General features: G+C 42.1%; 1 protein-coding gene and 1 pseudogene across 7 annotated transcripts; one reads left to right on the top strand and one right to left on the bottom strand.

Annotated features, from left to right (window-relative positions):
- Positions 1-266: 266 nt before the first annotated feature.
- On the top strand, positions 267-4912 carry LOC147990750 (uncharacterized; annotated as a pseudogene).
- Positions 4913-5188: 276 nt separating this feature from the next.
- Positions 5189-8508, bottom strand: LOC125555699 (uncharacterized). Of its 7 annotated transcripts, XM_087518076.1 has the most exons (4): positions 7909-8508; positions 6826-6971; positions 6517-6613; positions 5189-5659 (listed from the first exon to the last, which is right to left on the bottom strand). In XM_087518076.1, the coding sequence occupies exons 1-4, from the start codon at positions 8416-8418 to the stop codon at positions 5369-5371; spliced, it is 1044 nt and encodes a 347-aa protein (XP_087374202.1). In that variant the 5' UTR covers positions 8419-8508; the 3' UTR covers positions 5189-5368. The 7 variants fall into 7 exon arrangements, 2 of the variants coding, with proteins under 2 accessions (XP_087374202.1, XP_048574526.1); XM_048718569.1 differs by lacking the exon at positions 6517-6613 and having other exon boundaries at positions 7909-8433; XR_007304825.2 differs by lacking the exon at positions 6517-6613 and having other exon boundaries at positions 5596-5659; positions 6826-7547; positions 7638-8159.
- Positions 8509-17208: the final 8700 nt, after the last annotated feature.

A 17208-nucleotide genomic window follows, 5' to 3' on the forward strand; every position in this document is an offset into this window, starting at 1 on the left:
GAAAGGTTGGTCGAAGAGGTGGTGTGAAGAAAGATGAAATGAGTACCTTACGTTTTTTAAGTAGTATATAGAGATATAGAGATTAGCAGTAAGATACTTACGATATACCGACAGTATGTATCTTGTCTTTTTTAATACATCCGCGGTGTGCATGCATGGTTGATACTGGTTAAGTGGCATTAATATAAGTGCAAAATAATGTTGTGATCTAAGTACATCGCCTAGAACAATCTATATATAGGCACTACTTTGCGATCAATCATCTATCATGAGGTCGTGATATCGAGCAGAAGTCACGTTTTCATGTGGCGGAGAGAGAAGAATTAAATAACTAGTCTGTCAGGAGATGGAATCTCTTTGAGAGAAACCAAGCATCAGACTACCCATAATGGGAGTAACATAGGTGATAACATCACACTTATCTAGGCAAAATAGATGATATGGCATGTAATTAATGAAGAAAGAAAGGCATGTAGTAACATAGCTAGTTACTGTAACATCACACATATCAAGAAAAAACGAGTCTATAGCCTAATAAATGAAGTGATGCTTAACACAATACATATGTTACTACCCACTGTGGAGGTAGTAACATAGAGTAGTAACAAATGCATGTTACTACTCTAAGTTACTCTCCACTGTGACTAGTCTCAGTAGCTAATTTTCTGACCAGTTCTCATCAATTAATTACCGATCAAATAAAGATATGAATGGATTTGCATGAGAAGTTAATGTTGTCTACAAGCTGCTTGATCGATGCATGCATGTAGTGCAGTCAATGATACCACATGCTACCGTGATTAAGAACTTGTGTCATCGAATCACTCAGTCAATTCACAGCCCAAAGCGTGTGCCTTCTGTGTGTAAGATCCAACACCCATCAACCATGAGCGGCTTCCACCACTATATATATCCGCACAACCCTGTCTGCTTTCCACACCCAACTCATCTCACACTCCACAGCTGACTCACAATGGCTACTAGCACTAAGCTTGTAGCCCTTGGCTTTGTTGTCCTTGTGAGCCTTGGGTTCACCAATGCTTCAAGGATGCTAACTAGCTCTAGTGCTGCAGGGGGAGGCGTGGGAGGAGGAGGAGGTGGTGGCAGCTCATCGGGTGGGACCGGGAGTGGATGGGGTGAAGGATCTGGAGCAGGCGGTGACTTGAGATACGTGAGAGTAATGGAAATGGCACAAACAAGTATAACACTGCCAAGGGAACTGGTGGAGGAGCGGGAAATTGTGTTGGTGGTGGTTCTCAAGGCGGACCTGCATCCGGTTTCGGAGGTGGCTATGGCATCGGTGCTGGTGCAAGTGGCTCGGCATCAGCCCCTAGTGGCAATGGGTATGCCAAAGCTGTTGGTCAGGGTGGGGGCGGTGGTGTAGGTGGTGGTTTAGATGGGTCAAGCGGGTCTGGAGCCGGAAGTGGTGTTGGCAAAGGATACGGTGCCAATGGCATAGCAACCGCACCGACTCCTTCTGCTGGTGGTGTCAGCTACTCTGATGCTGACGGTGGTGGTAACGGTGGTAGTGGCGGTGATGGTGGAAATGGAGGTGGTGATGGCGTTGGAGGTGGACAAGCTACCAGCGATGACACTTCTAGAGGCAATGCTAGTGGAGGGGGTAGCGGCAATGCTAGTGGAGGGGGTAGCGGCAATGGTGGTGGCCAAACTGGAGGTGTTGCTCAAGGTCCAAGCATGGGAGTTGGTTCTGGCTCTGGGGGCGGACAAACTAGTAGCACAGGCTCCTATGGTCAAGGCTATGCCGTCGGAACTGGTGACGGAGCGGGTGGTGGCGGTGGCGGGAGCAACAATGGTGGGTTTGCCGACGGATTCAACAGCGGTGGATACCCCTAAATTTTCTCTTTAAACAAGCTATAATTGGAGCCCATCACACATTTTTAATCTTTTCATTTCACTACTCTGCATCAGTTGTGTTTCTCTTCATTCATAGGCTTTTTTTACTATGTGTCTCTTAATAAAGGGGTCCATGATTCTAGTGGAAGTACTAAGTTAGTGGAGCAAATTACTAAGATGTAATTGCTACGGCTATGAATACCCTTCGTTATAATTTCTTATCTGCTTCGTTGTTAGTGTGGATGTTTTGTTACTCCTTTGAACCAATATATGCATACCTAATGGTTGTTCAGTTGCCTCTAATTTTCTTCCCTATCGGGGATATTGGTGTATAGTTTATCTGCTGCCTCAACGGCTTACACTTTCGCAAGTCATCACATGCCACTTAGTATTGTAGAAAGTACAACCTGTTTTGATAATTGGATCAAAATCAAATGCAGTTGTCATGCACCTCCTTTGGTTGAATATGAAATTCTATAAGAAACATGATGAACCACTGAGATAGATCATCGATCTGTACAAAACTGATAGATATCATGTTTTTACAGTTCTTATGTCGTCTGATCGAATTTTCTTATCCCATATTTTATTTTAGATGTGGGCGGTCCATTCACAAAATAACCTCAGATATTGTGCGTGAAAAATAAAAATATGGAACATTGTTTGGCATTGAATGGAAGGAATTGTGCAGAATAGAAACGCAAGACAATATACTTTATAATCAAATTATACTGATTGAATGAAGCTGAACCATGCATGCATGTGGGCAGTCCTGGCCATCTCCGGCCCGGCTGATGGTGTCCTAGATTAGGGGGTACTCACCGCGTCATCTTTCGACCAGCTGGATCGGGCCAAGGACCCCATGGCGGTTCACTCATGGGACACTTCGGGTAGTCCATGCCGCATACAAGAGAGATCCCACAAGACTTGGCTCACAAGACGAGGACTCTCCTAAACCCTAGGCCTCTGGTGTGTTATATAAATCGAGGCCACGCTAGTCAATAGACAACATCTAATACTCATTAGAACAATCTCATGGTAGATACATGTACTCTATACTACACCCATATGAATACAATCAAAAGCAGGATGTAAGGTTTTACCTCCATCAAGAGGGCCCGAACCTGGGTTAAATCCCGTGTCCATGTTACCATCGCTCCAAGACACCTAGCTTAGGATACCTACTACGAGATATGCCAGATATAGAACCGGCATTGATGCTTTTATTGAGAGCCTGATGGACGATCATCACGAATCGATGGGATAATCAGGTGATATTTTTTCAATTAGATCTGTTCTACATACTCTAAATCATCTTTTTCGCAGGTCATTGCTTTCATGTCGTGCTATATTGTTTGTAGTTTGGTCAGGATTCATGATCCAGAAAATTTCAACGATGGTTGTCGTACCGCCGCCTTGTAGTACATCGGATCCGGCCTCTGATGTGGTTATTATGAGCACATCCAACTTGGGCGTGGAAATTCCCAAAGGAGCACGCGCATCCGGCGGCAGCCTGGAGGAACAAAAATCAGTCTGACCGGCGGCGATCCAACCGAGGAGCAGTGCGCAGGACTGATCAAAATTCAGCCGACAAGCACACATCAGTTTGTACTACTGTATGTATATAGATCACAGTATGGCCTAAGTTCGCGTCCGCTGCTTGGCAATACATCGGATCCAGATTCAATTTGGCCCACGCGCGATCTAGCTGAAGAGATAGGGCGAAGCAATGCACCGATCAAAGCTCGGCTCGATGGCAACACACCACAGGGAGATTCGTTTCTTCCCCTTTTTTAATTCAATACCTCACACCGTCGCACGAGGACCATAAAGTTTGCTATCTCGTCGGTCGCTGGCATCATACAGGGCAGATCCAATCGTTGTCTCTTTTCCTCATTATATAATTAAGACAGTATATGCTTTTTGTGAATCATCTCTCTCGTGCACTTCTCACGTGCTACTACTATTGCTAGCTTAGCCTGCGTCCGCCTAACAGAAGCAAATTCGTGAACATCCACATGTCTCTCTTCGAATTGCTACAACAAATAAACCAGGTGCTATTAATCCTAATAATTTTTGCTTGCTTGGGTTTATTTTCCCGAGAAATTATTATTCCAGTTTGTTCCATCATCTGTACACACAGATCTATCAAATGATGGCTGCATTAACGATGGTTGCTTCGGTCAGTTTCCCGTCTACACTTCGGCGAATGCCGCATTGGGGACTTGGACCGCCCTACGAATTCAAGCTTTGTCATGCCGACGCCCCGCATCGACATTGGCTTCGACGCCAGGCCACATCTCTTTGCGTAATTTAATTATGCGAGGATGTTTTATATATTTATACTAGTACAAATGCCCGTGCGTTGCACCGGGCAAAAAATGAAATATAACCTGCTCCAGTGCCACTGTGCAATATTTTTAATATAATTTTGTAAACGTCAGAAATAAGGTTGATTATTTTTTGTAAATCAATGTTGCATAAAGGAAAAGTAAAATAGTTTGATAAACTTTTGGGTGCCAACAGAAGCAGATTCAACTAAATATCTTAAAGATGTGATATGAAAACCAAAGTAAATATTCATATTCTATGAAAGGTAAGTGCAATACGATTAATCTAGTAAAGTAATTTGGAATGTCGGCTTCACTAACTCTTTACCATCAACTAAATTGTGAGGAACCCATTTGTTTCACCATAAATAGAAACCAAAAAACTTTCAATCTATTAGATAAAGTAAACTGATTAGGTGGCCTAATCAAAGATGTACGTCTATATCTGTTTAGGATTCATCAAAGAACACACTTGATGCTGTTAGAAATGCTATGCAAAATAAGTTAGCAAACCGCCGTAAAAGAGAAGAATAATTTGATATATTATTCAGCAGAATATAATATAAATGGATGCAGTATTCAACTTTTACCAGGTCTAACTGATAAGGTTTACCATGAGACAAACCTGAATCCTTACAGCCGCAATTAAATTTTGCACAGCTGAATTATAATACTGGTAAAACAACTATACCACCATGAGTATATTCTACCCAAACGGTTTCAATGGAGAGAACCTATACACTCAAGGATTCCTGGGAGCAAGATGCAAGGAAAAGGACTAAAATACTGGGGGTAATGAAAGTTCCAATGTATAAAAACTTGCCCTTCTCATGTTCTTTGGTAAACACATATCTTACTCGAGCAATAAAATCGTTCCTACAAAATTGAAGGTCTGAATCTTTTCCATTATTAGATGAACATACAAAAACTTGCCCGCAGGCAAGAACTGCTTAAGTGAACAGATAACTTCAAATAGTTAGCCATGAAAACCAGAGAAAGGGAAGTAAGAAAATATAGAATTTTTTCTCAGGTAATTAAATTAAAAGGAAAATGATTCCACCAAAAGACGGAAGCATTGTTGTCCCACATACTTAAACAAAATAACTATTGCCACAAGTAGCAACACAGCCAGCAATCACACAGCAGCAGCCAAACACACATATCAGGCAGGACATGCACCAACATCAAACAAAAAAGTAGGTTTGATGTTCATGTAAACGAAAAGGGCATTTCTTGAGATTTCTTACCGCATAAGGGAGAGTGTGGCTGGCGAAGAACAGGGGCGGGGTCGTCATCTTCTCTGCACATATGCACATGAAGCAGAGTGAAGCGATGGAGAACCGATAGGATAGGTTATGCTGGATCTGACAGGAGTAGGCGACGAAGACCAGCAGTGCAGCCACTGGCGGCGGGAACCTCCACACGCCCCTCCTCCTCGAGCTCTTAAACTGTGACTTCCTTGGTCGGCTCCAAACCTACATTGAGCAGAACATCTCAGCAAAATGCAATACTGTACTCCATTAACTCAAGCAAGGAGAGAAAAAGAATATGTTCCATCAATGTTATTCTAATTTGATATTAATGAGAAATAATGTCAGAAGTACATTGGTCCTTGATTTTGTTTTCTTAGATAGGGTCTCTTGTAGGTTGTAGTAGATGTATTAAGGAACTGAAACAAATCAAGTCTGCATTTTTGTGCCGGCTGGAGACCTACTGCTTTTGTATCTTGTTGTATACAATTCAAATGATACAAAAATTATGAACTTGAGACTGAGACACCATGTAGTAGATTGGACATTGTTTTACATCAAACACATATTGAGGATTTACAACAATCTCTTGTGACAGGGCCACTAACAGCAATGGGGGAGTAATGCAACAGAAGTTCTATGCAAGGAGATTAATATAAATTAATAGAATTATAAAAGGCAAGGCAGCAAACCTCTTTAGAGAAGGCTAATGTTTATTTCTTAACTGAGGTACTAAAATCACACAAAAACTTATAAATACTAATTCTGAAGAGTGAACAGTATGAGATCAGTCTCCCTAGAATTAGTACATACTACACAATGCGTCGACAGTATATGGAAAACAAAGACATGTGCATAATCTAGAAGACAACCATGCTAGCATATTCATGAGGCAGGGAAGACAGCATATGAAATCTGAACTTGCATCATTGTACTGTTTAGGATGTCCTTTCCCTTTTATACCACATCTTTTGTTCAACATGTTCCTCTGCATTTTCACTTGAACAACATTCTGTTGAACCAAAAGACAATACCACCAATGCCAATTACCAAGATGCCGATATATAAAAATTGTTAGCGACCTGTGAGAGTTTAGCCAACATATTATGTAGCTGATGGTCCATCTTTGCAAGTAAAAAATCAGAATAGAGGCCTGTCTTTGTCAGCGGCTCGTCTAACCTGCAGAATCGTGCATCATTCTATCTTTCCCTTGCTTATAGAAGCACTACTCACTGGACCACTCAACATTGTAATTTGGAACTAACTGGACAGAAAAATATGATGCAAATTTATGTCCTCTCGCATGAAACATATCATTACAGCTGTAAAATCATGTCATGGAATAGAAGCTACCATTAATCATGTTCATGCAAAGGCTGCAAAAACTCTACCTATACACTCCCTTCGAATCACCCTGGTAGCAGCCAAGCCCTCTGCCGTTCCGCCAGCAGTGAAGCCACCATGGTCCACCCTGAGTTTTTGCATGGTTCATCTTCTCTGCACTGAACACTTTGGAGATGAGATTCTTTTGCCTTCTCTGCTTTTGGAAAAAAACATAAAAGGCCTACAGATCAGACTGTCATATATATGCCACTTCAGTTTCTATAATTTATTGATTCTCTTAAAATTAAATGATGTTTCGTCATCTTGTGTTTGTTAAAATATATAATCAATTGCAAGGGATTAGAGGCCGGATGTATGATTTTTATTTAAGTTTGGCTGCTGCACAGTCATTACCAGTTGCATGGATAGCTGACTAGTCAATGGACGGAAAGCTACATAAGCAGGATGCCGCTTTGCTAGTTTACTCGTGCATCAACGAACCATTCAATAAATGAAATCTATCCACATATCCAGGTCTATGGTAGGAGCCTAGAGAGGCACGCTAACAACTATTGGTTGCCAACGCCAAGGAACTGCAAGCGTGACACTGGTGAGCTGCACGCCCGCGGTACAGAGCCGCATGCCAACGAGCTGAACCAACACCGCTCTGTCAGCTGCATGTGCTGCCCAAACCACAGTCGCAGACCTGGATGTCATGGAGAATTGGATCCGAGGTAGGAGCAAGAACAACACATGGCCGCCAGCCAGATTGCCCCACCGATAAACAGCACTGCACACACACAACAACACTGAATCTGCTAGCACGCAGTAATGAACTACACATATCCCGTGAAACAGGGAGCTGAACTGAAAACTGAACCTTAAATTGCACAAATCAAACTTTTGCCACTGCTCCTTATGGGACTGGGCACCGAACTGCAACTCCCGTGATGCCTAAGCAGCGTGGCCGATGCACTGCACTTGGAGTATTGCACACACACGGAACAAATTGCAAGTCCGCGTCGGCTGGGATTTTCACCCGCCGGCTGGGATTTTCACCGTGAGATGGCCGAGGTATTCACTGCGGTCCACCATGTGGGTGGGTGTCGTGGAGGTGACAGCCGGAGGAAGGCGGTGGAGCACCTGCTCACCTCCTCAACAGAGAAGTGAGCGACATGTGAGCTGCGCATGCTCGCATGTGAGGAAGAAGGGAGGAGGAGAACGGCCCATCCGGTCACGGCGGCGTGGTCCATGAGCCTGGCTTCCAGCGCCGAACTACAAAGAGAGGAGGGATCTCTCCTACGGCTCAAGGTAGAAGAAGGTGGTAGATGGTCGGGGACGACCGGATCCAGCGCTGTAGGCGGTGGTTGGCGACGCAGGGCTCTGCGGTGGCTGGATCTGACGCTGGTGCCCATACGCGGGAGGAGCGCAACAACACGGGTGGTGGAAGGAGTCGGGGTCGTGCTGCTAGGTAGGGGCGGCAGGCGGCGCGGCGTTTCTGGGCTGCCGGCGGGATGTGGTGGGAGGCGCGGCTGGTGGAGGTTGGGCGGCGGCAGGGAGGCCAGGGAGGAACCGCACGGGAGAAGGAGCTCGGGGTCAGGCGGCGGTGGTGGCGGCCGCGGCACTCGGGCCTGGGCGGGCCGGATCTGGGCTCGAAACATTTTCTCACTTTAAAAAGGACCGCGGGTGTAATACCGAAAACCACAAGGACTTTTCTGCAAAATTGGCGAAGACGTACGACCTTCACTGGTTTATTATTATTTTTTGGGCTGCACTATTTTACATGTGTAGGTAATCGGCTTCGACCGCATCACGCGGTCACTTCGGCAAGCCGATGTCATCGTCCCAATCGGCATAAATTGGCTCGCGTGATCACTTTGTTGGTCTAATTGCTATACCGACATATTCAGTCGTCTTGGGGACTTCGGCATCGCTGAGAGAGCTCTACCTCATCGAGTGTTCGGCACACGAGCCATATTTCTTTTATTACTCACTTTGCATCAACTATTAATTATGCAATGATTTTTTTAATTTATTATTATTACTATTAACTCAGGCTTGCACTATTTTCTGTGCACATGTAAATGATCCGCGTTGGGCAGCTCTGTCACCTCGGCATACCGACGTACCACGTCACCTCGGCTAGAACGCGGCTTCATCATTACTTCATTAACCCACACCGGGGACTTCGGCGTCATACTGCTGGCCTGCTCCGTCGCCTCAGTCGGACTGGGGGTTCCACCTTGCTACCTTATCCGTACTATGTCGCCACTTCAAAGTGCCGAGCTCTTCGCTCCGCCACCTCAGGACCGGCTTGGGGGCTGGGACCTCGTCCCACCGTATGATCGGGCCGCGCATCGACACCGAGCACATTAACCAGCTAAGTCGCTTTCATGCTCAGTTTTTTTAATTCTTGTTCGGTTTGACCAAACATTATATTTGTGTTAAAAACTTAGTTTGTCAACAAACATTGTTTGTTAAAAGCACTTTCTTTCCCAAGTTAACTGGGGGCTCTTAAATTTTATGAGCCATTGTATAATAAAAGTTTTCTTCTTAGTCGTTGCAAAGTCTTTTTCTATCACTCCTTTTTTCGACGTGAGTGTGTGGTCAATAGCCGGGAAGCCTAGTTTATCTCTCAAAGCCGTTCGAGTTTAGTTTGCTAAACTGGCCTAACGAGAAGTACTCCGCCTTTGGGATAGGAGGTTGAAGCCATAGGCTGACCCGCTTGAAGTCTTGAGATTGGATGTGTCATGTTAAAGCACGACAGAAGCACATTTTTTTAAAGACCAATTTCGGATTGGCGCAAAAAACTTGATTTACTTCGGACATAAAGTTTTTACTGGAGTTTTTTGGTTTTCCAAGCTTATGGCATTTTTTGTGTGTCTCCAGCATAAGTCTCGCAGTACAATGCCAGACACCTTTAAAGCTTCGGTAATATCAAAGAGGGGCAGGGCTAGAGCCGAACCCACCAAAAGCCAAGGTATTCCATGGACTCCTCGGCAAAACATTCTCGGATACTGCTTTATATACATCGGTTTTGAATTGTGTCTTTGGTCAATAGTTGGGTTGCCCGGCTCCTGTGCTTGCCTCCTATGTTCTGCTTTGTTCGGCTAGGTGTGCGAAGGGAGAACCACTGCGATTGTGCTTCCAGCTCGAATGGTTAAGCACATCAGTGGAGAAAGCCAAAACTTGACTATCACAATGGGCATAAACTAGTCAGTGATCCAATGATGGTGTCAAACTATATATCGATCCCGATTACCCCGTGTTAAATGATGGGCCTTTCATAACATCGACTGAAGTATTAATGGCTAAACTTTGGTCGGTGCCGAACACTAACCGGGGGCTCGTAGCTAGCTTCCCTAGTTTAAAGGTCCTATGACTAAGTGAAGTTATAAAGCCGGCATATCTGATTGCCTCATTTCCTCTAACACAACCGCCTTCTGGCACCGAGACATCGGCTAAGTGTTGTTTTTTTATTGCGGAAACACCCTGTGTAGCATCTATAAGGGGGTGGAAGCCGACGATGGACCACTTTCAACTGATAAACGGTCGCAACGGAGTCAAAATAAACATATCATCGGTGTTTGTATTTAATATATGAGGGCTGCTGCTACGTCTTGAGCATGCGTTGGTTCTCCCTTGAAGAGGAAAGGGTGATGCAGCAAAGTAGCATAAGTATTTCCCTCAGTTTTTAAGAACCAAGGTATCAATCCAGTAGGAGACTACACGCAAATCACCCAGTACCTGCACAAACAAATAAGAACCTTGCAACCAACGCGATAAAGGGGTTGTCAATCCCTTCACGGCCACTTGCAAAAGTGAGATCTGATAAAGATAATAAGATAAATATTTTTGGTATTTTTGTGGTAAGATTGCAAAAATAAAGATTGCAAAATAAATAGTGAACTAGAATTGTAGATTGGAAACTTATATGATGTAAAGTAGACCCGGGGGCCATAGGTTTCACTAGTGGCTTCTCTCAAGATAGCATGTATTACGGTGGGTGAACAAATTACTGCCGAGCAAATTGATAGAAAAGCATATAGTTATGATGATATCTATGGCAATGATCATGAATATAGGCATCACGTACGTGACAAGTAGACCGAAACGATTCTGCATCTACTACTATTACTCCACACATCGACCGCTATCCAGCATGCATCTAGAGTATTAAGTTCATAAGAACGGAGTAACGCATTAGGCAAGATGACATGATGTAGAGGGATAAACTCAAGCAATATGATATAAACCCCATCTTTTTATCCTCGATGGCAACAATACAATACATGTCGTTTCCCTTTCTGTCACTGGGATCGAGCACCGCAAGATTGAACCCAAAGCTAAGCACTTCTCCCATTGCAAGAAAGATCAACCTAGTAGGCCAAACTAAACCGATAATTCAAAGAGACTTGCAAAGATATCAAATCATGCATATAATAATTTAGAGAAGAATCAAATAATATTCATAGATAATCAAGTTCATAAACCCACAATTCATCGGATCTCGGCAAACACACCGCAAAAGAGTTACATCGAATAGATCTCTAAGAAGATCGAGTAGAACTTTGTATTGAGATCCAAAGAGAGAGAATAAGCCATCTAGCTAATAACTATGGACCCGAAGGTCTGTGGTAAACTACTCACACATCATCGGAAAGGCTATGGTGTTGATGTAGAAGCCCTCCATGATCGAATCCCCCTCCGGCAGATCGCTGGAAAAGGCACCAAGATGGGATCTCACGGGTACAGAAGGTTGCGGCGGTGGAAAAGGTGTTTCGTGGCTCTCCCCAAAGGTTTCCGGGTATAAGAGTATATATAGGCGAAAAAAGTAGGTCGGTGGAGCTGCAAGGGGCCCACGAGGGTGGGGGGCGCGCCCTCCTTCCTCGTGGCTTCCTTGCCGCTTCCTTGACGTCCACTCCAAGTCTCCTGGATTGTGTTTGTCCCAAAAATGATCCTCGCGAAGGTTTCATTCCGTTTGGATTCCGTTTGATATTCCTTTTCTGCGAAACACCGAAATAGGCAAAAACAACAACAATTTGCACTGGGCTTTCGGTTAATAGGTTAGTCCCAAAAATAATATCAAAGTTATATTAAAGCCCATTAAACATCCAAAACAGATAACATAATAGCATGGAACAATCAAAAATTATAGATACGTTGGAGACGTATCAAGCATCCCCAAGCTTAATTCCTGCTCGGCCTCGAGTAGGTAAATGATAAAAACAGAATTTTTGATGTGGAATGCTCCCTAACATAATTTTCAATGTAATTCTTTATTGTGGCATGAATGTTCAGATCCAAAAGATTCAAGATAAAAGTTTAATATTGACATAAAAATAGTAATACTTCAAGCATGCTAACCAAGCAATTATGTCTTATCAAAATAGCATAGCCAAAGAAAGCTTATCCCTACAAAATCATATAGTTTGGTCATGCTTATTTTCGTCACACAAAATGCGCCCATCATGCATAACCCCGATGACAAGCCGAGCAATTGGTTCATACTTTTTAACGCGCTTCAGCCTTTTCAACCCTTACGCAATACATGAGCGCAAGCCGTGGATATAGCACTATAGGTGGAATAGCATATGATGGTGGGGGTTATGTGGGAAGACAAAAAAGGAGAAAGTCTCACATTGACGCGGCTAATCAACGGGCTATGGAGATGCCCATCAATTGATGTCAATGCAAGGAGTAGGGATTGCCATGCTACGGATGCACTAGAGCTATAAGTGTATGAAAGCTCATCTAAAGAAACTAAGTGGGTGTGCATCCAACTTGCTTGCTCACGAAGACCTAGGGGCATTTTGAGGAAGCCCATCATTGGAATATACAAGTCAAGTTCTATAATGAAAAATTCCCACTAGTATATGAAAGTGACAAAATAAGAAACTCTCTATCATGAAGATCATGGTGCTATTTTGAAGCACAAGTGTGGAAAAAGGATAGTAACATTGTCCCTTCTCTCTTTTTCTCTTTTTTTGGGCTTCTTTGGCCTCTTTTTTGGAATTCTTTGGCCTCTTTTTTATTTCATAGTCTCCATCCTTCTTTCCTCACATGTGACAATGCTCTAATAATGATCATCACACTTTTATTTACTCATAAATCAATGTTACAACTCGATACTAAAACAAAAATATGACTCTATGTGAATGCCTCCGGCGGTGTACCGAGATATGCGATGAATCAAGAGCGACATGTATGAAAGAATTATGAAAGTGGCTTTGCCACAAATACGATGTCAACTACATGATCATGCAAAGCAATATGACAATGATGGAGCGTGTCATAATAAACGGAACGGTGGAAAGTTGCATGGCAATATATCACGGAATGGCTATGGAAATGCCATAATAGGTAGGTATGGTGGCTGTTTTGAGGAAGATATAAGGAGGCTTATGTGTGATAGAGCGTATTGTATCACGGGGTTTGGATGCACCGGCGAAGTTTGCACCAACTCTCAAGGTGAGAAAGGGCAATGCACGGTACCGTAGAGGCTAGCAATTTGCGGAAAGGTAAGAGTACGTATGATCCATGGACTCACGTTAGTCATAAAGAACTCATATACTTATTGCAAAAGTTTATTATCCCTCGAAGCAAAGTACTACTACGCATGCCCCTAGAGGGATAGATTGGTAGGAAAAGACCATCGCTCGTCCCCGACTGCCACTCATAAGGAAAGCACTCAAAGAACACCCCATGCTTCAAATTTGTCACATAATGTTTACCATACATGCATGCTACGGGACTTTCCAACTTTAACACAAGTATTCCTCAATTTCAAAATTACCCAACTAGCATGACTCTAACATTACCACCTTTATATCTCAAAACATCTATCAAGTATCATAGTATTCAATGCACTCTATATGAACGTTTTTATCATACCCATCTTGAATGCCTATCATATTAGGACTAATTTTATAGCCAAAGCAAATTACCAGGCTGTTCTAAAAGACTCTCAAAATAATATAAGTGAAGCATGAGAGATCAATAATTTCTACAAAATAAAACCACCACCGTGCTCTAAAAAATATAAGTGAAGCACTAGAGCAAAATTATCTAGCTAAAAGATATAAGTGAAGCACATAGAGTATTCTAATAAATTCTGATTCATGGTGTCTCTCCCAAAAGGTGTATATAGTAAGGATGATTGTGTTAAACTAAAAAGCAAAGACTCAAATTATACAAGACGCTCCAAGCAAAACACATATCATGTGGTGAATAAAAATATAGCCTCAAGTAAAGTTACCGATAGACGAAGAAGAAAGAGGGGATGCCTTCCGGGGCATCCCCAATCTTAGTCTTTTGGTTGTCCTTGGATTTTACCTTGGGTGCCTGGGGCATCCCCAAGCTTAGGCTCTTGCCACTCCTTGTTCCAAAATCCATCAAATCTTTACCCCAAAACTTGAAAACTTCACAACACAAAACTCAACAAAAAATCTCATGAGCTCCGTTAGTATAAGAAAACAAATCACCACCTTAAGTTACTATAATGAACTCATTATTTATTTATATTGGTGTTAAACCTACTGTATTCCAACTTCTCTATGGTTCATACCCCCGATACTAGCCATAGATTCATCAAAATAAGCAAACAACACACGAAAAATAGAATCTATCAAAAACAGAATAGTCTGTACCAATCTGTAGGTTTCGAATATTTATGTAACTCCACAAATCCTGAGATATTAAGACGTCCTAAATAATTTGTATATTGATCTACTGTAGTTGGAATTGGTATTTTATCGCTCTCTGGTAAAAAATGAAAATTATTCTCGCGGGTGTTTACTTTCTATTTTTTTCCAGCAAGATCAAATAACAATCACCCAAGAAGATCTTAAAGGTTTTACTTGGCACAAACACTAATTAAAACATAAAATACAATCATAACAGAGGATCGATGGTTTATTTATTAATAACCAGGAACAAAAATCAATGAACAAAAATAAAATTGGGTTGCCTCCTAACAAGCGCTACCGTTTAACGCCCCTAGCTAGTGAAGGAAATATGCCCTAGAGGCAATAATAAAGTTATTATTTATTTCCTTATTTCATGATAAATGTTTATTATTCATGCTAGAATTGTATTAATCGGAAACATAATACATGTGTGAATACATAGACAAACAGAGTGTCACTAGTAATGCGGAAATTGACGAAGGTAGAAATCGAGAAAAACATCAAGTGTTGATGGTAGACAAGACCACTAGTTTCAAGAAAAGGGCAGAGGGAAGAAAGGGGAACTTCAAGAAGAACAGCAAGCAAGTTGCTGCTTAAGTGAAGAAGCCCAAGTCTGGTCCTAAGCCTGAGACTAAGTGTTTCTACTGCAAAGGGACTGGTCACTGGAAGTGGAACTACCCCAAGTGATTGGCAGATAAGAAGGATGGCAAAGTGAACATAAGTATATTTGATATACATGTTATTGATGTGTACTTTACTAGTGTTTATAGCAAACCCTCAGTATTTGATACTAGTTCAGTTGCTAAGATTAGTAACTCGAAACGGGAGTTGCAGAATAAACAGAGACTAGTTAAGGGTGAAGTGACGATGTGTGTTGGAAGTGGTTCCAAGATTGATATGATCATCATCGCACACTCCCCTATACTTTCGGGATTAACGTTGAACCTAAATAAGTGTTATTTGGTTTTTGCGTTGAGCATGAATATGATTTGATCATGTTCATTGCAATACGGTTATTCATTAAAGTTAGAGAATAATTGTTGTTCTGTTTACATGAATAAAACCTTCGATGGTCATACACCCAATGAAACAAGTTCATTGGATCTCGATCATAGTGATACACATATTCATAATATTGAAACCAAAAGATGCGAAGTTAATAATGATAGTGCAACTTATTTATAGCACTGCCGTTTAGGTCATATTGGTGTAAAGCGCATGAAGAAACTCCATACTGATGGGATTTTGGAATCACTTGATTATGAATCACTTGATGCTTGCGAACCATGCCTTTTGGGCAAGATGACTAAAACGCCGTTCTCCGGAACAATGAAGCAAGCAACAGATTTGTTGGAGATCATACATACTGATGTATGTGGTCCGATGAATATTAAGGCTTGCAGCAGGTATCATTATTTTCTGACCTTCATAGATGATTTGAGCAGATATGGGGATATCTACTTGATGAAACATAAGTCTGAAACATTTGAAAAGTTCAAAGAATTTTAGAGTGAAGTGGAGAATCATCGTAACAAAAATGAAAGTTTCTACGATATGATCGCAGAGGTAAAATATTTGAGTTACGAGTTTGGTCTTCAATTAAAATAATGTGGAATAGTTTCACAAACTCATGCCACATGGAACACCACAGCATAATGGTGTGTCCGAACGTCATAACCGTACTTTATTGGATATAGTGCGATCTATGATGTCTCTTACCGATCTACCACTATCGTTTTGGAGTTATGCATTAGAGACAACTGCATTCACGTTAAATAGGGCACCATCTAAATCCGTTGAGATGACACCATATGAACTATGGTTTGGCAAGAAACCTAAGCTGTCGTTTCTTAAAGTTTGGGACTGCGATGCTTACATGAAAAAGTTTCAACATGATAAGCTCGAACCCAAATCGGAGAAATATGTCTTCATAGGATACCCAAAGGAGACTATTGGGTACACCTTCTATCACAAATCCGAAGGCAAGACTTTTGTTGCTAAATTCGGAGTTTTTCTAGAGAAGGAGTTTCTCTCGAAAGAAGTGAGTGGGAGGAAAGTAGAACTTGATAAGGTAATTGTACCTTCTCCCTTATTGGAAAGTAGTTCATCACAGAAATCTGTTCCTGTGGCTACTACACCAATTAGTGAGGAAGCTAATGATGATGATCATGTAACTTCAGATCAAGTTACTACCAAATCTCGTAGGTAAACCAGAGTGAGATCCGCACCAGAGTGGTACGGTAATCCTGTTCTGGAAGTCATGTTACTAGACCATGACGAACTTGCGAACTATGAGGAAGCGATGATGAGCCCAGATTCCGCGAAATGGTTTGAGGCCATGAAATCTGAGATATGATCCATGTATGAGAACAAAGTATGGAATTTGATGGATTTGCCCGATGATCGGCAAGCCATAGAAAATAAATGGATCTTCAAGAGGAAGACGGACGCTGATAGTAGTGTAACTATCTACAAAGCTAGAATTGTCGCAAAAGGTTTTCGACAAGTTCAAGGTGTTGACTACGATGAGAGTTTCTCACTCGTATCTATGCTTAAGTCTGTCCGAATCATGTTAGCAATTGTCGCGTTTTATGAAATCTGGCAAATGGATAAACAAAACTGCATTCCTTAATGGATTTACTAAAGAAGAGTTGTATACGATTCAACTAGAAGGTTTTGTCGATCCTAAAGGTGTTAACTAAATATGCAAGCTCCAGCGATCCATCTATGGACTGGTGCAAGAATCTCGGAGTTGGAATATAC

Source organism: Triticum urartu, chromosome 1A, assembly GCF_056163025.1.
Source record: "Triticum urartu cultivar PI428250 chromosome 1A, HENAU_Tu73, whole genome shotgun sequence".
Classification (NCBI taxonomy): domain Eukaryota; kingdom Viridiplantae; phylum Streptophyta; class Magnoliopsida; order Poales; family Poaceae; genus Triticum; species Triticum urartu.